General features: G+C 48.8%; 1 protein-coding gene across 1 annotated transcript in view; it reads right to left on the minus strand.

Moving 5' to 3' along the window:
- Nucleotides 1-22,780, minus strand: part of SLC18A2 (solute carrier family 18 member A2) — a 38,111-nt gene that overhangs the window by 3,205 nt on the left and 12,126 nt on the right. The window contains exons 7-15 of the mRNA XM_059173066.1: nt 22,664-22,753; nt 22,462-22,505; nt 22,330-22,390; nt 19,589-19,684; nt 9,231-9,309; nt 8,995-9,046; nt 7,897-7,960; nt 5,958-6,077; nt 5,690-5,823 (exon numbers count right to left, since the gene is read on the minus strand). Coding sequence (XP_059029049.1) covers nt 5,690-5,823; nt 5,958-6,077; nt 7,897-7,960; nt 8,995-9,046; nt 9,231-9,309; nt 19,589-19,684; nt 22,330-22,390; nt 22,462-22,505; nt 22,664-22,753 — 740 coding nt within the window. The remainder of the gene's footprint in view (nt 1-5,689; nt 5,824-5,957; nt 6,078-7,896; nt 7,961-8,994; nt 9,047-9,230; nt 9,310-19,588; nt 19,685-22,329; nt 22,391-22,461; nt 22,506-22,663; nt 22,754-22,780) is intronic.

Below are 22,780 nucleotides of genomic sequence, written 5' to 3' on the forward strand. Positions count from 1 at the left end.
TTACTGCATGTAAAGGAACGTACTGGAACGGGGCAGATGTGCGCCAGACAGCCCTGTGCCAAAGTCTGTTCCTGCTGGAGGGAGGGGGCGACAGCACTGCATGGCAGGACACCGGGTACAACTGACGGACTCCTCCACCAGCTGTGCCTTTCAGAGTCTTACTCCACATAAACTATTCTAATATCTTTGTGTACAGCGTGAAAATCTACATGGAAGCATTCATCTGTTAAAATTTTTATCTCATGTTGGCCTATTGCAACCTATCTTGGTGTTTGTCAGCCCCCCAGGTCTTGCCCCATACATTTGATAAGTTCTGTGACTCCACTCAGTGCCAGCCCATTTATCATTTGCTGAAAAATTCTAAAATTATCTGCCTGGGTGACATGTTAAGATAACGACTTCCTTGACCCTCTACGGCTGTCAGCTCAAAGTGTCTGCTGCAATTTTTTTTTTTTTTAATGCTTTGTGCCAAGTGACTTAATACATGTATTTAATAGAGCGCTCAATTTCTAAACCTCAGTCACTGAGGCAGCAGACACTGTCCATCAGGACCATTCTCCCCGTATGGATGTATCCTTGTTACACGAAAGGTTTAACCCCCAAAGAGCTCAACGTCTTGTGTCCTCAGGATAGCGATCCTCAAAGAAACATGTACGGAGGGCACCTGGGTGCTCAGTAGGTTAAGCCTCTGCTTTCGGCTCAGGTCATGATCTCAATCTCCTGGGATCGAGCCCCACATCAGGCTCTCTGCTCAGCGGGGAGCCTGTTTCCCCCTCACTCTCTGCCTGCCTCTCTGCCTACTTGTGATCTCTGTCAAATAAAATCTTTAAAAATATATATATACAGGAATCACTTGTGGGGAGGGGGAGTTAAACCTGAAATTCAGGTCCCTAACCCTTCATGGCAGTGGTGTCAACATGCTATGAGAAGCACCAGCCCAGTGACACGGTATCATCCGGAACCGCAGCAGGGCCGACGGCTGGCACCTGCTGCCCTGCCCCCCAGGTCCATCCTCTCCCTCGCAGCAGCTCTGTGACTTCCCTCGAGGGGAGGACCGGTCCCACCACACTCAGGTGGAACGCTGGCCATGGGTGACGTGCTCAGGGACAGCTGTACAGAGGAGATGGGGCGTGAGCAGCACCTTGAAGGGTGGAAAGGATGGGCACAGCAGAGGAGCTATAGGCACAGCCTGAATTATCTACTTGACAAGCCACTAGGTAAAAGAGGGACACGGACGCCTGGGTGGCACAGTTGGTTAAGCAGCGGACTCTTGATTTTTGGCTCAGGTCATGATCTCCATATTGGGCTCCACACTCAACATGGAATCTGCTTGGGATTCTCTCTCTCCCTCTCCCTCTGACCTCCCCCTCCCACACCAACCACTGCCCCAACTATCACACTTGCTCACTCTTGTGCTCTCAAAAAACAATAAGTATAAAAATAAAAACAGAAGACACTTAAGTAAGCCAGCGTGGCTGCCACAAAGTTCTGATGATGAGGTACACGGACATTAATTAGCCCAACCACAGCGAGACCGCAGGGCCCTGAATGCCAGGCAAGGGGCCTCGATCCCTGACCACAGGCCCGAGAGCCTTGGGAAGGATGGCCATTGCTCTACCCTGCTCGTAACTGCCTTCTCTCTCTTGGTTCAACCCCCCGCTCCATTAGACCTGACTCTGCATATATGCAGACTTCTTAAGGATCCCAGAAACCTAACACTGGGCACCTAGTATGGACTCAAGCAGCAGTGTTGCAAGGGAAGAAGTTCAGTCATACTGATGACGGGGGCATAGAACAGACTTCAGTGGTCAGAAGTTACCAATGCAGAAAAAATCATATTTGCACACAAAGCCTATTCCAGATAGATAAGGTTTTTTTCTCGAAATACTGTTTCATTTCTTTTACAACCTAGCTTACTGGCTTCTGAACCTCTTTTGAAAGACAGTGTGACAGTTCTGCTTTTATAACAAGTTATATGTGATCAAAGAAGCCCGATGGCATAATGTAATATTCCCAAAGTTCCAGGGACAGAGAGAAGCGAACAGGATCCAGTGGGAAAGTCAAGTATGTAGAGGCCACAAAGAGCCAGGCTCAGGGAGCCACCACGTAATTTAAGCCAGTGGTCTGCTGGGAAACAGTGTCTGACTCTCCACCGAAGACGAGAGGGAAGAGGAGGGTGTATGAATTCACAGCACAGCCCAGAGCTTGAGATTTGAACCTCTGCCAAATGCCTGGTTTTCCTATCAGACACAGAGCAGAATGAGGCTCTCCGAAGTGGCAAAAAGCTTTGTTGGACCAAATGAAGTATATAAATTAAATACCCAGCTGGGGTACTGAGACAGGAAGAGCACTGGAGGGCATACCCAGGCTGGGCAATTTTGAGAGGTGTCAGGCCTGAATGCTAGGAAGTTTTATTTACCATATCTATAGGAAAAAAAAAAAAAATAGAGATGGTTTTGCATATCCACTATGTAAATATCCTGTAAAGGGATATATTTCTATAAATAGATTAATACAAGCAGGTCTTTGCCTGGCCCCTGCATTCAGGAAACAGTCCCCTGGAAGGACCCTAGAACAACCATGAGAGAGCCAAGAGTCCAGAAACTTCAAGAGTAAGACGCAAGAAACGTGCCCTATCTTCAAAAATAATTTTTCAATCTGAAAAAATATCCGTATCAGCACACAGCTATTCTCAGCCAGATATTCTGAGAGCCATGGGCTGCATGTCATTGTCATGTACCTAACACAGTTGTCGGGGCGCCTCGGTGGCTCAGTGGGTTAAAGCCACTGCCTTCAGCTCAGGTCATGATCCCAGGGTCCTGGGATCGAGCCCCACATCGGGCTCTCTGCTCCGCGGGGAGCCTGCTTCCTCCTCTCTCTCCCTCTCCCTCTCTGCCTACTTGGGATCTCTATCAAATAAATAAATAAATATTTAAAAAAAAAAAAAACAAAAAAACCCACAGTTGTCCTCACATGGCAGAGTGGTTATTTCTTACACTTGCAGAGGGACCTGAGCGGCAAACAGGTTTTTTTTCCTCCACCGAACTGATGATGAAAGAAAGAGGAAGCGGGGGAGGGGAGGGGAGGGGGGGGGAGGGGAGGGGGAAACAAAGAAAGAAGGAAATCGAATACACCAAACAGAAGAAACACTCAAGTGCTCACAAACTAATTCATGATTCTGTGACTGGGGACCCATGAAAACGGCATTCGATCTTCCAATATAAAACGGCTTAAGTCCAAACGTCTCATTATCAGAACACTGCCTAATGGAAGAATTACTTGCTCCCGTTTCTAGGCCATTTTCCGGCTCTCCCGTCCCCTGCATTTGGTAACTGCTCATCCTGAAGGCCAGCACTGGTCGGGACTGGATTTTCTCAAGTGGACAGTAACCGGTTCCGTCCCCTCAGTGGCACACGGCCAGCCCAGACTCACTCCCCCGATCATGAGGTTTCTTCCTGCTCTGCCGGCTCCGCGAGCAGGCAGCCGCTGTCAGCCACCCTCAAAGGCTACCATTCCACTAGGCAAATGCAACCCGGTGTGATACCTTCAACGAAGGGCAGCAGTTACGAGCAGCGAGATGCACGTTCCTCCCAAGTTTTTAATGATTCCTCTTGCTAGGCATGTATCGAGGACTTTGACATTTTACAGTGAAAGTGGCTTTCTGGAAGCCTGCAATGCTTGCTGCTTTGCCTCTCAAGATTGTCTCTTCCTCTTCCCTCAGCATTTTTAAGTGAACTAAAGCACAGAATTACATGAGGGAAGAGAAGAGGCTCCAGGCATCTGCCTGCTTCCTGCAGGGCCTCATGGGGACCCCACAGCAGTAGCTGGTGGGCAGGCTGATCCCCCATTCATCCTCAGCCCTCGCTCATTTCCTCCGACGCCCCAGATAAGCCATCACACTGCTGCCGACACACAGATAACCCAACAGCCACTAACGTCCGCTGCTTGGCTAAGGAAACCATTCAGCAATCCTGGGGTCTCAGTAGCAAAAGGAAGTGCTCACCTCACAGAGGGGACAAAGGGAGGGCAGCAGGGGACCTCTGAGCGGACAGTAAATCAGAGCACTTGGTAAAAGCAAGAAGTATGGGGTGGCACTGGAAATAATAACACATTTATTGAGCATTTACTGTGTGCTGAGCACAGGGCGAAGCAACCTGTAACATTCTTCTCCGAATCCTCACGGCACGGCAATGAGGCAGATGCTTTCATTTCCCCACGGCACAGTTGGGCTCCAAGGCCATTCCAGCCCTTCACCATCTCCCAAGAATCTTAAACAGCCTCTTGGGTGACAGGAGCATTTGTAGGTCTGGTTTTGGACAAAAAGCGTTGGGAATAACCTTCCTTCGGCCTTAAACTGATACAATGGCAACAGAATGACAGTTTTTAGTTGTTGCAGTGTCAGAACTTTCTGACCCTGGCTGGGGCAAGGCACGGTGCCTGGGTCAGGCCAGAAGACAGGTAGGAAGATCAACAAAGCACTACGGGTTGTTCAGAACTGGGGGGGGGGGGGGTAATTCTCAGCAAGAGGAAGGAAACAAAGGGGGGGTCTCCATCGGGATATTTCCACACCTTCCATTCCTTTTCTTTCTGTCAAACGGGTTGTGAGCGATTCAAAATTACCTCAATAAAGGGCATAAGGCCAGTGCCCAATGCTGAATATATTTCTTAAATACATTGAAGGAATTGATGAATAGAAAGAATGCTCCGAACAAATAAAGGCGCCCATAGCCTAACTTTAGAATCTGCGTCTGTTTTTAAACCCACTCTTTGGGGAAATTCATAAAAGGGCAGTTTGAGAAATGCCAAAGCATCAATACCCACTTCAGTTCGACCATCAGAAAGAACTTCTGATGTACCCCCAAGAGAGCATCACAAGTGACCCTCATAATCACAAATACCGTCTCTCCCCGCCTTGGTGGTCTCATTCATTCTTAACCTAAACCACTCTTCTTCCAGCGGGATGAATCTGTCACCATGTGAGGTTTTAAAAACTCCACCACCAGGTCTGAGGGCTGTCAGGTTAAAATGACTATTGCATTTCAAAATTCAAGTTTAAAACCAATACGTGAATCTGTTCAGAAGAGGAACACCTTACACTCAATTCTGTATATTTCATCTGGATATGACTGTGGTTGTGAAATTGTGAATTTAAAGGTTACCCATGCTTCTGTGTGCCCAGAGGTACATATATGATAGTTTTCCAAAATGCTCTGTTATCTACACCAAAGCCATCTCCAGAATCTTTTGCAATAAGGACTGAAACACTATTACTGAAAGCTGTAAGGCTTAGGAGAAAAGCAGACAGCACCAAAAATGGCTAATCTTGGGACTTGGCACAAGAGGCAAAAAAAAAAAAAAAAAAAGAAAGAATGTTCAAGATTGTGAAGAACTGAAGAAAATTACACTGAACTACCTTACCCCGTGTCTGGCTGGCAAAAGAGCTATACAGACTGCTAACATATGTATAAAAATCATTTCATTCTTCACATTTATAAACAAAACTTTTGAGACAGCAAAAGAAATATGGTCCATGTGGTATACACTCAAAAAGAACTCTGACCATTTATGTTTGAGTGTTCTGCCCAAAAGGAGCAGAAATGTATTTCATAACTAAGCCATAAAGAAACTACGCAGAAAACCATGCTAAAATGATCAAGAAACACTTGACTGCATCCTAAAATTTTCTTACCATTTTTTCTTCCTTGGCAGGTGGACTTCGAAGAAAAAAGCAGAGAGGAGCAAAAAGAATATCAATTATTCCAATAATGGTCATGAGCCATGGAAATCCAATTGCCTTTGCGACAGCCCCACCAGCAGAAGGACCTTTCAGGAAAGAGAGAATTAGATCAACCTCTCTCCAGATGTCTCACAGAGAGAAAGACACAAAAGTTTAAATAATTTTCAACCATGATCATGCATTAAGCTGAAACGTTGTTTTGAAAAGCCAGAGCCCTTACCTATGGCATATCCCATGCAGAATGCCACATCGGCAATGGCGTACACACTCCCGTAGACGGACACATGCCGCAGGTCAACCAGGTAGCCCATGATGGGCATCATTGATGAATCCACCATTCCTGCGGACAGTCAGGGAACATGGTCTATGGAGAACGGACATAACCCGAAAACGCGGGGAATATCAGGGACCGTGTCCGAACCTCACAGCCTCATCAGTTCTTCCCCAGTGGTCACTACCCGTCACTGAAGACCGACAGCCAGTCGTGGAGGCTGGGACTAGAACCCAGGCCACCTTTGCCTGTTCTCTACCTTACCTCACCTGTCCTCCACGGTCTGAAGGGCCCATTCTCCAAGGGAGAGCTCCAGTCCTCTGGTGACTCCCAGACCAGGCTTCACATCCAGGGGGGTTGCTGGCTGCCGGCTACCAGCTGTGTGGACCCCCTCACTTGCTCCCAGCTGGTACTTTCCAGATTAACTCTCTTCCGGTCCACAGGCCCCTTGCCCTCACCCAGGGGTCACACCTACAGGCCTCACACCTTAGCCTCACACACGGACCATAAGAAGAAGTTGGAAAGTATCGGGAAAGACGGGAAGGAATCAGGACATGAAGCTGTCTGAGGGATTACCCTGCCCTGCTCTCGGAAGAGACTGAAAGAGATCTGCTAATTTGGGGCTCTAACACCAACACCAAGGCCAGTATTAGAATCCTTTATTTCTTCATCAGTCAGGGACAGGCAGCCTAAAGAAAGAGCATGTGTGCTGAGGCCCCGGCTCATGGCCCTGGCGGGTGAGCACGGCCTTATCTCTCCAAACACTGGCTTTCCCACCCGTAAAATGGTGCAGATAACAGTCGGCTATGACGAGACAGTCTGTGGACACCTCCAGCGTGTGCTCCAGCGCTCGCTCCCTCCCCTCCACCAAGTACTAACTGCAAGAAGGGGAGGGACGTTTCTTTCATTCAGTGAGTATGTATTCATGCCCTAACATGTGGAAGGTGCTGAGGCCATGGGGTGAGCGAAATGGAAGGTTGGACGGGCCGCAGGGAGTTGAAACATGCATCATGGTTGTCACTGACACCATGAGGTGCCGCGCAAGGACAAACCCGACCCAGCCTGGGGAGTGTGCAGAGCCTCCTTTCTCTCTTCCCACTGCACCGAAGATTCACTTCTTGACAGATTTAGCATTTACTCTTATTAGGCCCCATGTGTATATTACAAAGGAGAAACAAATGTATACTATTTATCAAAAGTGTGCTGGGTGCCTGGGTGGCTCAGTGGGTTAAGCCTCTGTCCTCCGCTGAGGCCAGGATCTCAGGGTCCAAAGATCGAGCCCCGCATCGGGCTCTCTGCTGAGCAGGGAGCCTGCTTCCCTTCCTCTCTCTCTCTCTCCCTGTCTCTCTGCCTACGCATAATCTCTGTCAAGTAAATAAATAGAATCTTTAAAAAAAAATGTTCAGGAGGTTTTTCCTAACAGGTGACTGTCCCTCACATTACAAAGACTCGTCCCTTTGAAGGCGAGAAGTCCTGCAGCTCGGTGGTGATCAGTGCCTCCGTTCCTCTTTTCTGTACTAAACCTTATAAAAAATACAGGTGAGGTCTATGCCCACACCGGGTTCATGGGAGCAGTTCCGTGCACAGACCTGAGCCCTAACAAACGGGCTCTGAGTGAGGGATTTTCTTGTTTGCCCGAGGCCAGCCACGGAGCAGCCGTTTGCCTCTGTAAATATCAGGCTTTTCAACGTACTGATTTTCTGGAAATAAATGACCAGCAGGCAGAAGCAGGTCTATCTGTCGATAATCGACAGGCTGCCCACAGCCTCCTCTGAGGCTTCCGGAAATTTTAGGTTGAGGAAATAGACTCTGCCCAAATCAGACGAAACCTTTCTTAGTCATGGAGAAAACAAAGTTTCAAATTTCAGCATAAAGTTATGTGACTTACCAATTGCAAAGCCAACTCCAAAGTTAGGAGCTATGAGTCCATAAATGGTTTTTGCAAAAGGAATCTATAAGAGGAAACAACATTACACTAGAATCACAATATCCAACTGTAAATCTTCCAGGAAAATCTTCAGGACATGCTTTCTCAGGCCTAGTGTGCTTGTTTCCTTCTGAGGGAAGTGGGAAGAAAGAAGGGGACGGGGCTTGGGGGGAACCGGGACCTCCAAGCCTTTAGAAGCTGAAGCTGAAATGGGTTTCGCGACCACCAAGGAAAACTTGCTGACTGCCGGAGTCGAGATCGGCCTGGACCTCACTCTACTTCTGACAAGGACCAGGAGGCCTCACTTGCGGTGGATACTGGCCATTGGTAGAAGGTGTTTTATTCTAGGAAACAATCTTGCTATTGTTTCGGCTGGTAGTCTGAAATTGTTTTATATACATTATTGATATATGTATAAATGTATACATATATATTACACATGCACACACATATATAAATTTATATGTATGTAACTTTATATTTATTATAAACTTTAAATAAATCTATAATTTTATATGATCATATACAATTATATAAAATTTTATATTTTATATATAAAAATATAGAATTGTATATAAAAATATATAATTATATAATTATAAAAAATTTGTAAGTGAATTTATAAATAAATTTATAAATTTAAGTGAATTAATTTATAGGTAAATTTATAAATATAAGTGAATTCATTAATAAATTTATAAGTATAAATTTATAAATATATTTTTTGAAAATTTTATAAATATATTTATAATATACATTATAAACATCACAGTGTTTAAGATGTTGGGGGGAGTTGGGCACTGACATACACAGTATGCAAAAAACATGCTACATGACCTCCAACTGATTAACCTCAAATTAAAAACCTATTCCTTGGAGAATCTTGTCCAAAACGTTTAAGAAGATTAAAAAAAAAAATTAGAGGAAAATGGAAGAGGTCATAAAACCAAATATCAACAAACTTTAAATGGTTATAAAAGGCTTCCTAGGGAGTCTAGTCCAAAGCAATAGTTTTATTTACAGAGCATTACCCCTTGTCAAATATCATCTTTTACTCACACATAAAATGCTGATGCCAACAATTATCATTCCTAGAAGAGCGCAAAGCCACCTGCCAAAAAACAAAACATAAAAAAGCACCTTTAATAAATGACCACTTCGAATTTTTCCTCAGGTTAAATCTTCAGTGGAAATCAAAGCAGTTGCCTGTGATAAGTAAGGCAGAATCATGCAGAATTTGCCTCAAAGAGCTACATTTTTCTAAGAGAGTGGGCGCTGTCCGCATATCATCTTACCTCCCCATTTTGTGCGCGAGCATCCCAAAAATATTGGTTCCGATGAGATAAGAGATGCTAGCTGGCAAGAAAGCGATGCCTGTAAATTTATGAAAAGGACACCTTATCAGTATTGATCATCAGTCAACTGTTAGAAAAAGTAATAATTGTCAGACACCACGATGCTGATGAGCACCGAGGAGAGAAGCCCCAGGACCTACACGCAAGCAGCTAATATCCGGTGGCGGACGGATCCAGACTGGACCCCATGGGCCCGATCTGTCCTCACAAAGCTGCTGAGACGCTCCAGAAATGAAATCCGCTCCTCTATCAACAGCTCCATCTTCCCTCCATCTGTGCCTGCTGGTGGCTGCGTGCGACCTGACACGGGCGGCTCCCGCCGCGGGAGTGGGGCCAATGTGACCCCACGCGCGCCCCTGGCCTCACCCCTTTGTAACTTTACCACGGAAGGAAGACACAGGCATTAGGGGAAAAATGTGAGAACATTAAGGACCAAGAAAAAAGTTAAAATCATCCCAAACCCCCTCACTCCGAGGATGCGCACGGGGATCTCTTCCTCACGAGTTCGCACACACTCAGATAAATGCGCGCACACGGGACTGTAAGAACAAAACAAAACAAAACATGGCTTTATGTTATTGTTCTACGCCCTGCTTCTTTCGACTAGCATTATGAAGATCTTTCCATGTCTGAAAAAAGAAATGTCCATGTGGTCCTTTTCTGTGACCGAGGCACGTGACAGACATTGAAATGTCCAAGGTTCCACGCTCTACCAGAGACCTGGCATTCCTGGGGCCAACCCTGTGCCAATTTCCAGCTGCGGGTGGCAGTGGTCGCCTTGAACATCGTCTGTGCGTTGAACAGAAAGCCTCCTCGAGTCCCAACTGCCTGGCTGCGGGGATTGGTCCAGATCAGCTCTGTGTGGTCCCCATCTGTCATCACAACAATAGACCATCTCTTCTCAAAAGATGGCTTGTCAAACTAGTCATACTTTTGGTGTTCTTCTTGGACTCAGTTATACCAGGTTTGATTCTAAGCCTTGTCCACAAATGGTGAGCGCTGCTCTGTCCCCGATCCCACGACTGTAACAAGCCAGCACACACGCCAGATGCTAGACGGTCAGCAGGTGGGCACTGCTCTCGAAACGCACAGGGCCCGCGGCCTTTCTCGTCTCGGCAGCTCAGCAGCGCGCAGACAGACAGGTGGGATCTGGCCCCCGTCAAGCATACAGCAGCCTCTCCCTGCAGCTCTGCGAGCACGAAGGCCGTCAAACCCTCCAGGAGGCTGAGCCTGCCAGCACAGGCTGGATTTCAAAATGATCCAAAACCAAATCATCCTGGCCTTGGTGATCTGGGAGATGAGAATAAAGAGCGATCTCACTGCTGTGTTCCGGGAAACCATTTCCACCACGCTTGCATACAGGTGGCGAAATGACAGCTGGGCACAATCAAATTCAGCAAACACGACTGAGAGCATGGGCCCGGCTCAGGGCTACAGCGAAGCCAGTGGCCACAGCGTGGCTCTGGTCGCCATGAGCACGTCTCCAAAGGAAGGAATCAGATGACGACTGAACTGGGACGGGGCAACGTCAGGGAGCAACGCAGGTACGGACACAGTACAGGTACGGAACCCAGAAGCTCCCCAAAGCAGCTCCTAACTAAGCCCAACCTTGAACACAACGCCAGAGAGTTAGTCTGGAGAAAGAAACCATGAAGGCCTTGGTCTCAGGACAGGTGTCTGTGGGGTCTGGGGAGGTTGTAAATGACGGGAGGAGCAAAGTACACGTAAGAGCACAGGTGCCGTGAGAAATAGCCTCGACACTGGGCCTCGGTGTCCGAGAAACAAAACATGGGGGGAAGGGCCTGGAGCCCCTCAGAGAAGGCAGCTGCTCGTCTTCCCAGACAGGAGGACCAAGGTCCCAGACTGGAATATCTGATTTTTCTAGAAAAGCCTCAACTCGAGGTTCTTACATGAAACCTCTTGGGATGCATAAATGTTGGTGACTAAATGTTAAAAACACAAAGCCCTCACAGACTGACACTGAAGCAGCCAACCAATGCCCCCCCCCCCCCCCCGTGGTTGAACACCTGTGCACTGAACTTGGTCCACAGACATGGGAGTGAACTGGAGCCAGTGGAAGCAGATTGCAGAGAACCCGGCCAGGAGCCCTGCTTCCTGGTGAATCCTGACTCTAGGAGCCAAGCCTCAAGGCAGGGTCGCCAGCGAGCTCCAGAAGAAGCCCCAGATCAGCTACAGCTTCCTGACTTGCCAGTGGGGTGCTAAGCTCACCGTGGGACCCACACGTGGGCGCCCCTTATTTTCCACCGACAGCAGAACTTCTCAGGCCCCAAACTGCAGTGTCATGGCTCTCCAGGAAAAAGCACCAGAAGTCAGGCAAGAAACAAGATGTCCCTTTCACAGACTGGTGGAGGCTCCAGCAGGTCACCATAACCTCTCAGAGCCCAGGAAACAGCGACCGTTCCTAGAGCACGCAGCTCACGGGAAGGCTTTGAGGTTCAGAGGGCAGCCCACCCTCCCCGTCTGAGCCCCCTGCCCTGTCCCTCCCTGTGGGTGCCTTACTGGCCTTTCACCCTGGTGGCCTGGCCGGCCCCAGACTGCAGCGAGGTCCTAGCGGGCAGGGGGACCACGTCACCTGTTCCGGGAGGCAACCAGGCGGCGCTTGGAACACAGCTGAGCACTTAGGGGAAAAAGCCCGTGTGAGGACACGGACTTCACAGAACCAAAGGTATTGAGGGAGGCCACTGTCCCTCGCAGGCAGAGCCCCCTTTGTGCAGCATCCTGGGGGTGAGAGGCGGCGGTGTGGTCTGGAGCTAGAACCCTCTTTTTCTGACTTCCAGCTTCGGACGTCAGGCTCCAAGCCCCGAGAGCTGTTCTACCACAGCTTCGGCCTCCTCGGCATGGCCAGGGCCCCAGCACAGCACACAACCGACAACCCGTTCTAGGGACTCAAAGAAACCTAGAAACCTCAGTGTGCCTCCCGAAGCAGCCTGCCGGGTGTCCCAAGAGACCACCTGGCTTTGCTCAGAGACCCGGGCTGGGAGCCCACTGCTCTTCCAGACAGGTCTGTGAGGACGGCTCCCGCCAGGGGCTGGTGTCCTAACCCCAAGCCCGGAGCTTCCCATCTCTTCCACCCGCTGATCCTGCTGTGCATTCCAGAACCTTCCACCTCCTCCCCCAGCCTGGCCACCAGCACGGTTTGGCTTCCCTGATGAACCACCACCAGGGCTCTGGGTCGTGGCCAGTGACTGAGCACCAGCTGCCTCCCTTGTGTACAAGTTCAAGTGACTCCTCTACCTAGAAACGTGGTGCCCGGGACTGACCCCGCCCAGCTCCTTGCTGGGTGCACAACAGTGACCACTACCATCTGCGGAAGGCCTGGACGATTCACAGGGCTGGCTCCACCATCCGGCCCCTGGGTCACTCTGGGCTCCGGAGGCAGTCACGCCTGCTCTGGCCCCGGGGAGCCACCACTCATGCAGCCCTCATGGGGCTCATGCACACTGACCCGCACCCCCATCACACCCCCACCGCCCTCCAGGCGGTGTTTTCCACCCCAGGGCAGGACTCTACCTTCTCACCAGAGAGATTCCTTCTTGTTCCTTTCAGACCTTCATTCTGCCCAGGAAGATCTTTTTGGATCTGTCACGAACGGGTCAATTCGACCCTCCCCAAACCTGTATGCTGTGCAAATGCGACAAGAAGTCTTTGCATCTTCCCAACACAGGAGAGACGTGTGGATCGGCCAGCCTGCACACAGTGTGGGGGCCACACGTGGGAGCCTCTCCTTCTGCTGGGCCCCTGCTCTCCTAACTGGGGTGCCTGTACCTCCATACTTGCCCCTGCACCTACGAGAAAGTGTACCCACAGGGACTGTCCGCCCATGCCTGGGCTTTCGTGGAAAGCCTGGCTTTGACCACAGGTTCGCCGGGCACAAGAGGGTGAGGCTCTACCTGCCACAAAGCCCCCAAGGAACCAATGCTGGACATGCAGCCCCAGAAGGGATGGTGGGGATGCATCTGTGGGCTTCTTCCGAGCTCCCGATCACCCAGTCCTGAGGTCCGCAAGGGCCTGGTCCAGAACCAGAGTGGGGCAATGATCCGGGTTTGGCCTCCCTGGGAGGCTCAAGAGGCTGCAATCCTCACATCCCAGAGTGACAGCATATGGGCAACCCTCTTGTCTTGGGTACCCAGCCAGGCTGGCCCTGAACATGCCTGAAGGTCAGGGCCGGTTGGGAGTGGAGGGGCTCCCCTGCCCAGCAGCCCGGTATCCTAGCCTCCATCCTGCACTGCACCAGGACACCTCCTTAAAGAACCAGAAGAGTCTGGCTCCACTCTTCCCTGGGCTGCATTGCCCAGAGCTTACGTTCCCTTTCAGTGTTTATAGGCCTCACCAGGAATGGGGTCCCTAAGCCTCCTGGCATCAGGGAGAGGTCATCTGACCCCAGACCTGAGGGAAAGAGAGATGCCGTGAAAGCATTCTCCCCTTCCAACCCAATCTCAGGGCCAACCCCAAGCGGCAGTGGTGTCTGGGCAATGGGCTCATAGGGAGCCCTCTAGAATATCGGCAGCCAACATCTACTGTCTCTAAAAATTATGGCCCAAACCACAGCGTTCAACAAAACAATCATGGATCACCCAGGTAGCTGGTAAGGCTCATGTGCTTTGACTTCAAGCCTTAAGGTCTTTTTCCAGAAATGCTGAGGGAAGCAGAGGGACAGAAGGGCTTCCCTTTTCACACTGGACTGGGGAGAGCTCACACATGGCCTCGCACAGGGAGGGGAGGCTGCCCGGGCCCCCTGCGAACGGCCGTGCCCCCTGCCACCAGCCAGTTCTCACCACCACCCGCAGTCCTCATCCGGCACCCCCCACGGGGCCCTCCTCACCCCAAGGCTCCCAGGGCCTGAGGGGCTCTGGGAGAGCCGGGCCACAAGCTGCAGGGCTTGTGCTCCGCTCCCACCGGGGAGGACGGCAGAGCTACGGGATTCTCTTGAAGAAACACAAGATTCTCTTGAAGAAACACAAATCTCTGTCTGAGGCAGGAGGGGAGCCATGGCACAGTGGAAAGGGGCGGTGACCGTCAGACATCTGGCCTAGAAGATAAGCCCTAGGAGAGGACCTCCTGATAAAATCGGGGAGGCCTCCAGCCTGTTATCTGACCCAGAAGGCCCAGAGCCTCTGACGAGCTTTAAGGACTTCATAAAGAAGGCTGTGTCCAGAGAGGAACCAGCCGAGGAGCCTACTCATGGCCAAGATGCACTTGGTCAGGAAAAGAAGTCAATGAGGTGGGGACATCGGACCCCACAGTGAGCAAGCCACGTGCCCCCAGGACGAAGGGCGCCTCCTGGAAACGCCTGGAAGCCCAAACCACCACGGGGAGAAGAGGCGCCCACGGTGTTGACAGCCAGCATTGGCAACAAGACAGGAAGAGCGTCTTCTCATCTTTTAGAAAACTGCTTTCCATTAACCCCCAGTTAGAAAAAGCTCTTCCCTCTGCTAAGTGCTGCGCCTTCCCTGGGAGCTTCGAGTCTCTGGGTTTCCTCTGGTAACTCCCATGCCAGGAGGTTCGAAGCTAAATTTCGGTCTACGAACTAGCCTTACTTTGGCTCCAAGAATCCTTCTACTGTCGCTGAATGTCTCCTGCTGTTTGGGGCTGGGTTTTGATTTTGTTTTGTGACATCATTTATATGCCTGAAACTCACCCTTTGCAAGCGCAGGGTCCAGTGGTTTTTAGAAGAGTCAGAGGGTTGTGCAACCATCAGCCCTATTTATTTCCAAACTACTTTTATCACCCCAAAGACGAACCCCACACCCATCAGCAGCCCACATCATCCTGCCCCGCCTAAACAATTTGGGACTTTTTAAGGAAGGAGTATTTGATGAAACAACACAGAGATTCAGTGGCACATCCAGAAGGACTGAGGTAGCGACAAGCTGGAGAAGCCACCCGGAGGGACTAGAAAGTTGCCTGTGGGAAGGTTGGGGGCACTAAAAATGGCAGCTTCCCTTGGAACTGAGAGTCTCCACCCAAAGGTGGACATTTAGAAGCCGAGAGAACAATGAATAGAAAATAAATCCCCAGGGGCGCCCAGGTGGCTCAGTGGGTTAAAGCCTCTGCCACCACGGTCCTGGGATCAAGCCCCATGGCTGACTCTCTGCTCAGCAGGGAGCCTGCTTCCTCTTCTCTCTGCCTGCCTCTCTGCCTACTTGTGATCTCTGTCTGTCAAATAAATAAATAAAATCTTAAAAAAAGAAAAGAAAAGAAATCCCCAGGAAGGATAATCAATAAATTCTTAAAGAAAAAGGTGTGTGCGCAGGGACCAGCTGCCCAGATATCCAACAATGTCCTAAAGCTCCAGGAATCAAACAGGAAATCACAGACACGGGAATTTCTGCCGACAAACGGAACAGAAGAGAGAACCCAGAGACAGACCCAAGGACACACAGTCATTTCAAGGACGATAAAGTTGGGAAAAATTGGGTGTGCCCTTAGGATAACTGGCTGGTCACACAGCAAACAGTAATCCCTGGTCCTTCTCCACACCATGTGCCTAAATTAAATCCATGTAAATCCAAGATTTTAATGTAAAAAATAAATCATAAATTAGGGGAAAATATGGATGACAAAAATAATCTTCCCGTGGGGAAGGTCTCCCCGGAGCTTCCCTTGAAATGACAAGGACCTGAAGGGACAGACCGCTAACTCTGACCAGCGGCATCTTAGAGGTTCTGAGTGCGCAGTAAAACACATTTCTAAACTCAAAGGACATACAACAAAATAAAGGCAATATTTGTGAAACATCTGATAAAGGATTAATAAACATACCAAGAATATTTAAAATCAGTGAGAACCCAACTCCAAAGAAAAAATGGGCAACCTATCTTAATAAGAAATGCACAATAAAGGAAATAGGCATGCCTAATAAACACATGAAAAGATGCTCAATTGCACTCAAAGAATTTGTAAAAAATAAATCAAAATGAGACACCACCCCCCCCAACAACCTTCTCACATATGCAACTAGGAAAGGCTGACAGTTCTCATGTTAGCGCAGCGTTACTAATTCCCGAAAGCCCACTGCACTTTCAGGAATTTGCACACAGTTCCACTTCCAATCATGAACAGGAATGCATGTAAGAATATTTTGCTACAGTATGGTTTCTAAATGGCAAAAACCAAAACTAACCTAAATGGCCAATGATAGCAGCTGGTGGAAAATTTATGGTATAACCTTAAAATAGAACAATATCCAATCATTAAGATGAATGATAGGCTTCTGGCTAAACAGGGCAGATTATATCTATAGGTTTTTCCTCCATTCCCAACCCAAATTGTTTTAATTTTAATAAAGGAACAAAAGAAAGCTCCACACCCTCCCCCTCAATGCCCAAAAACAGACGAAAAGAAAAAGGAGAAAATGCAGTGAGAAGAAGAAAGAAGCAGAGAGAGACCAGTGAGGGACACAGCAGAAAACACTGGAACCTTCTACTTGCACATAGGGCAGTCAACAAGAAGCAACAGCTTTTGTGCCTCAGAACCCAGAACATTCAGAAAAATGAAGGCTCCAGGTACTGTGAATGTAAGGGAGGCTGTCAACAGGAAAGATGTTTGAAAGGCTAGTTTAAGAGACTTGGACTCCCCAGTTCTCAACTGCTCACCCTGGCAGGAGACCGCTTCTTTAGGGAAACCAAACTCAACTAGCCCAGGGGCCCTAGGCAGCATGGAGACCAGGGATAGCCTGAGACGCTGTGGCGGGAAGTGAGTGGAAGTCTTCCTACCAAATGGTAAGACGTTGTTATTTCAATGGCCCTTCCACACATACAACACCACTCAGAGTAAATATGAAAGGACTCTTCAAATTTAAGATATGAAGACACCAATTATAAAAATTCATTAGACAGCTTAGAAAATGAAAATTAAGAAATGAGCATAGGGGCACCTGGGTGCCTCAGTGGTTAAGCCTCTGCCTTCGGCTGGGTCATGATCTCCAAGTTCTGGGACTGAGCCCCATACATCAGGCTCGCTGCTCAGCAGGAGGTCTGCTTCTCCCTCTGCCTCTTCCCCTCACTTGTGTGCGAGCTCTCTCTCTCTAGTGAATAAATAAAATCTTAAAAAAAAAAAAAAAAAAAAAAGAAAGAAATCCCGGGAAATAAGAAAAGGCAAGATAAATGAAACAGATAAAACACAGAGGGTCCAACATTGAATCAAAAAAACGAATAGTAGAAGAGGGAAAATAGAGTAGGGGGAGGATTAACTAAAGAAATAATACAAAATGGTTTCCCAGAACAGAAAGGAGCAGCTTCTCTGGTGAACAGGCTAACCAAGCAAGTGTCCAGTACAGATGAAAAAGATCCCACTGCAAAAACCATCATGGACATACATAACCTAGAGAGGAAGAGAGCCTTCCAGCACTTACAGAGGATAGGGACTGAGACTGACACTAGCCTCCTCAACAGCAACCCTGGACACCAGAGCACAATAGGTCATTGGCCTCAAAACTGAAGAAAAGAAATCTCCAACCAAGGATCATACACTCAAATAGACTAAGTCAACCAGATAGGAGAATAAAGATGTTTATTGATATGCAGAATCTCTGAAAACTTTACCTGCTATTCACCATCTCTCAGAAAGCAGCTAGAGGATGTGTTCCATCATAATGATAGAGTAAACCAAGAGAAAGGAATATAGAGGAGAAGGATACAGGAAATAGAAGAGAGGGAAAGATACTCAAATACTGGATGACCTAGTAAGTAAGTCCAAACTGGAGCAAGACAGAGTAGTGTGCAACAAATGTCCACAAACAAGAAAACACAAATGGGTTGGGCTTGCTGATGTACTTGGCCATATTTAAAGGGCCTTTCCCCTCTGCCAGAGAGTCTGGGAATATGTTCATAAAGGCTACATTGAAAACTAAGAAAACGGGAAGACATGGCAATAACTAACTCTAGGAAAAACAAAAGTCTTTCCATTTTCAATGTAGTCTTTATGGACATAAAGTCTGTAAAAAGAAATAACCATAAAACTCTCTGCAGCTCTTCTTTGAATATTTACCTAGTCACAATAATGGCAATACTGAATGCTAATCTTAACAACAACAATATAACTTTGAAAAAAACAGAAGTTGAGAAAAACAGGTGAGTTGGCTGTTTGATATTTTCAGGGATGGCATTAAATCTCCATCTACCACGTTAGGGAGCTGGTAGACAATGTCAGATATTGGACAACTTAAAAAAAAAACAGGAGTTACACATATTATTTAGAGAAATAAATTAGCAGAAGAAAAATCTAAAAGCACTGAAGGTGATCAAATCTGAGAAAGTGGGTTGGAGATGGGAAGGCATGGAGCAAAGACTGCTGGCTTTCTCACTATAATTCTAATAATGTTATTTTATTTAAACATTAAGTACATGTGTAACTGATAAAAATTTAAATGTAATTAATTTTGAAAATTACATCAACCCATTCTGACATGAAAATATGAACAAACAAGAGGTCACACAGTGATACAATTGGAAAGATCCACTTGGGTTGGGCTTTTAAGCATCTCACGCATGGCGATAAATGCAGAACCATTTGGAAAAAGACACAAAACTATTAACGATGAATATCACAGAGGATTGGGCTGGCAGGAAAGATGAACATGAGATTTTAAGGCCGACTTCCTTGATCTATATACTTTGTTTTTTTAATAATAAAGTATGTACTACTTTCTAAATTAGAAGTATTAAAACTAGGGGCACCTGGATAGCTCAGTGTGTTAAAGCCTCTGCCTTCGGCTCAGGTCATGATCCCAGAGTCCTGGGATCGAGCCCTGTGTCGGGCTCTCTGCTCAGCAGGAAGCCTGCTTTCCCCCTCTCTCTGCCTGCCTCTCTGCCTACTTGTGATCTCTGTCAAATAAATTAACAAAATCTTAAAAAAAAAATAGTGCTAAAACTAATCCTCTTAAAACAAACAAACAAACAAAAAAAAAACTAATCCTCTTAAATCCTGCTTGTTAGCCTCTTTCACATAAATTTTATTGCTGTTCACATACATTTAACTAGTCTAATTCAGAAACATGGGGAGATGCTGAATCTCTCATTTCTGCCCCGATCTGATGCCTCTACGCTAATTCTGCATCCGTCAGGGATGATTAAAAAACAAAACAAAAAACAAACAAATAAACTGGAGTTGAAACAGACCCCAAAGGGCATTGCTATCCTAAGCACAGACCCCATTAAGTGTCAAACAGAAACCACCATGTTATCATCCTGATACCTGCAGCTTGACAGGTCTACAAAGATAGGACTCGCCCTGGGGACAAAAGTTCTAGAATCAGAAGCTCCCACTCAGGTCCTTACCCAGCTGCCACTTGCGGGAACACATGGTCTCCATCATCCAGATGGGCAGGGCTGGCTCCAGCATGGCAATCCCCATGTTTGCAAAGCAGATGGACCCTGCAAGGGAGGAAGAGGGTTAGTGTGCTTCTGTTTTGGGTCTTGAGCATCTCTGATGCCAAACACAGTTAAACCCCACATGCTGGGGCACCTGGGTGGCTCAGAGGGTTAGAGCCTCTGCCTTCGGCTCAGGTCATGATCCCAGGGTCCTAGGATCAAGCCCTGCATTAGGCTCTCTGCTCAGCAGGGAACCTGCTTCCCCCTTCCCCTCTCTCTGCCTACGTCTCTGACTACTTGTGATCTGTCAACTAAATAAATTAATAAATCTCTTTTAAAAATAAATAAATCAACCCCATATGCCCACAAAAGAACAATCCACTGGGAGGCCCAGAACTTCTACTTTTGTGAGGAAAAGATAAATAACAGGTCAAGGGGAGAGTGAGGAGGTTGGGTTTATTATTACCATCATCACCATTACTAAATAATAATCAAATATTAAGTTAAATCTATTAAAACGAAATACTAATAACTAAAATTAAATATTAAATTTAAACAAAGTATTAAGAAACGTTGTTTTCAAACTAGAATCCCAGAGTCATAAAGGAACTGGAGGGAGTCTCAGACTCCCTCTGACTACCCATCTCAACCTATTGATGAAGGAGTTCTAACTCATTAGCCAAGTAACTTGCCTAAGGACGCCCACCAGTGTGGGCCACCCCCAGACCACACCAGACCCCAGCAGCTGGAGGCCCCTGAGCCTGTTTTACTGGGCAATGAACACAGACCTCTCTAAAGATGCTTGGGATGTCCCCAAACCCAGTGCGTTCAGTACAGATGGGCTGTTGAGGGATTTTTTTTTTTTTTAAATCAACTAACCCTATAGGGTATTTCTGCAACTATCCATCACCACCTTGTTAACCAGAACCCTTGGTAAAGGTAGAGCCATCAGGGAAGAAACCTCCCCTGCGGTGCTGGGAGCTTCCTGGGCCGCATCCCTGGGAACCTCTAATTTGCCAGAATCCTGAGTCAAAGAACATTGTGCAACGATGATTAAGGAGCTCACATAGTGAAGAAAGGGGTTTTTTTTAATGCATCTTGACGTCAGAGATGGAACACAGAAAGGATGCGGACATGACTGGCTCCCGTCACCCGTCTGCTGTCTTCCCAGATTCGCAGCTGGTCTATTTGCTGTCTGTGAAGTAGGGTCAAACTGATAGTGTTGCTATGTCTCCCCTGTGACCCAGGGCCCATACTCTGAACCCCTCCTTGTCCACCTCTCACACAGCAAACTGACACCCCGGCCCCAAACCTCCCCAGGGCCAGGCGCCAGGCACCCGGGGACGGCCCCCAGCCCCAAAGCCTGCAGCCCCGCCTTGCTCATCCCACGCCAACCTCTGGCCTAGGCAACCTGCTGCTTCCCCAGAGGGCCCTGAGTGGCATGGTAATAAAATGTTCCTTTCACTAGCACTGATCCCTCTGGGTCATTGCTCAGTCACCTTCATAAGTTAAAATCCCACCAGAACAAGTAAGATAAGCCTGACCCCCGGCTCCCTCTGCCGAGGCTGCCTGGAGATGCGGTCACCCAATAGTGCGGGATGGTTCTTTCCTCCCTGAGCCAGGGTGAGGCGGTGAGGGTCGAAGAAAGCCCCAGGCAGTGGGCGCTGGGCTGCAGGGAATCCGCTCTCACCACACAGCTCCTCACTCCGCCCGAGACAGCCCGGGCTCCATAGGTGTCTGGGCACTGGAACGGTCCCCTCATCATGCTAGGGACACAGAGAGATCCCCTGCATAAGGAAGTCACACCAGGTTCGCAGCACTGGTGCCAGCTAGCCTGATGGAGAGGGTCTAGACCAGAGTGACACCGGTGCCCCCCAACCAAATCCAGCAGCAGAAGGCCTCAAGGAAGCCGGCCTGGGGCATGACGAGGCTGAACCGGAATGCTCGCAGGTAGGGCACCGTCCAGCTCAGCGCCAGCTGCGCCCGTGACTGCTGCTTAGACCAACTGCACGCTAACCGCATCCGATGCTACTTCAGGACTGCCCTCTCCTGGCCGACCCCAACGGCCGCTGCCGACCAGGGTGCAGGCCCAGGCAGCAAAAGGCCAGCCGCCTGCCAGGCAGTCCCAGGCCCACCTCACGGAGAGGGTCTTGGCAGGACAGCTTCTTGGATAAATGAGGCCCATTATCCTCCCACAAACCATAGAACCGGGGCTTCCTCTGAGCCCATCTAGGCCAAGCCCCCGAAGCTGGAACCTTCTATAGACAAAGGGGGTTTCCTAGCAGCCTGGCCAGTGCTGCACAGCGTGACGGCTCCACGGGAAGGCAGCTGTCCTCTGGGGCTCTGCCGTCAGCCCTTCCTCATGCACGGCCAGGTCAGTTAGACCGCCCACCCACGATGCCTGCAGTGAGGCCACCAACTCCCTCCTGAAGTTCAAGGCCCAACAGTGACAGCCACTGACACAAACAAAACTCTGGGTCAGGGCATCTCCGTGACCCAGACCTCTGTGCCGCAAATGAACACCAGGAGAGGAACTTGGCTGAGAGTCGGAGATTAATGGTGGAACAAAGTCATTCCTTGTGACGCAGGTAGAGCCCCTGGGCTGCTCACGACTCTCTACGGCCCAGCGTTCTGGTTCTCCCTGGTTCTCACCATCCACCCCCCACGCCTGGGTGGAGAAGACTTGGGGAGACGGAGGGCAGTTTCACCTGCGGCGATGAGGATATACGGGTCCTTCAGCAGAGTGGTTAGCGGCGTCCCCTTCTGGCTCTGTCAGCAGAAGACAGGGGTTAGAAAGGTGGATGTGGCCACCGCCACACACTCCTTCCCCAGGGGCTTACCTCTGGCTGGACCCGGGACGGCTGGAGCACGAAGAGCTGAATAGCTACGAGGCCGGGGGGGGAGGGGAAAAAAAAAAAGAAAGAAAAGAAAAAAGAAAAAGAAAAGAAAGAGGTGTGGGCACAAGCACCTGCTGAAGTGGGTCACCTGCTGACACAGGTCACGGCCGCCAAGGTCATGGCCAAGGTGCCCACATGGACTCACCTCCGTCCAAGAGCACCAGGGCAGCCAGCACCAGGAATGGAGCGGTCTTCCCCACAAACTCATAGAGCACACTCCCAAAGGGGGGGCCCACTGCAAGGAAGAGAGAGAGAGGCTGGC

This window comes from Mustela lutreola, chromosome 4 (assembly GCF_030435805.1).
Source record: "Mustela lutreola isolate mMusLut2 chromosome 4, mMusLut2.pri, whole genome shotgun sequence".
Taxonomy (NCBI): Eukaryota; Metazoa; Chordata; class Mammalia; order Carnivora; family Mustelidae; genus Mustela; species Mustela lutreola.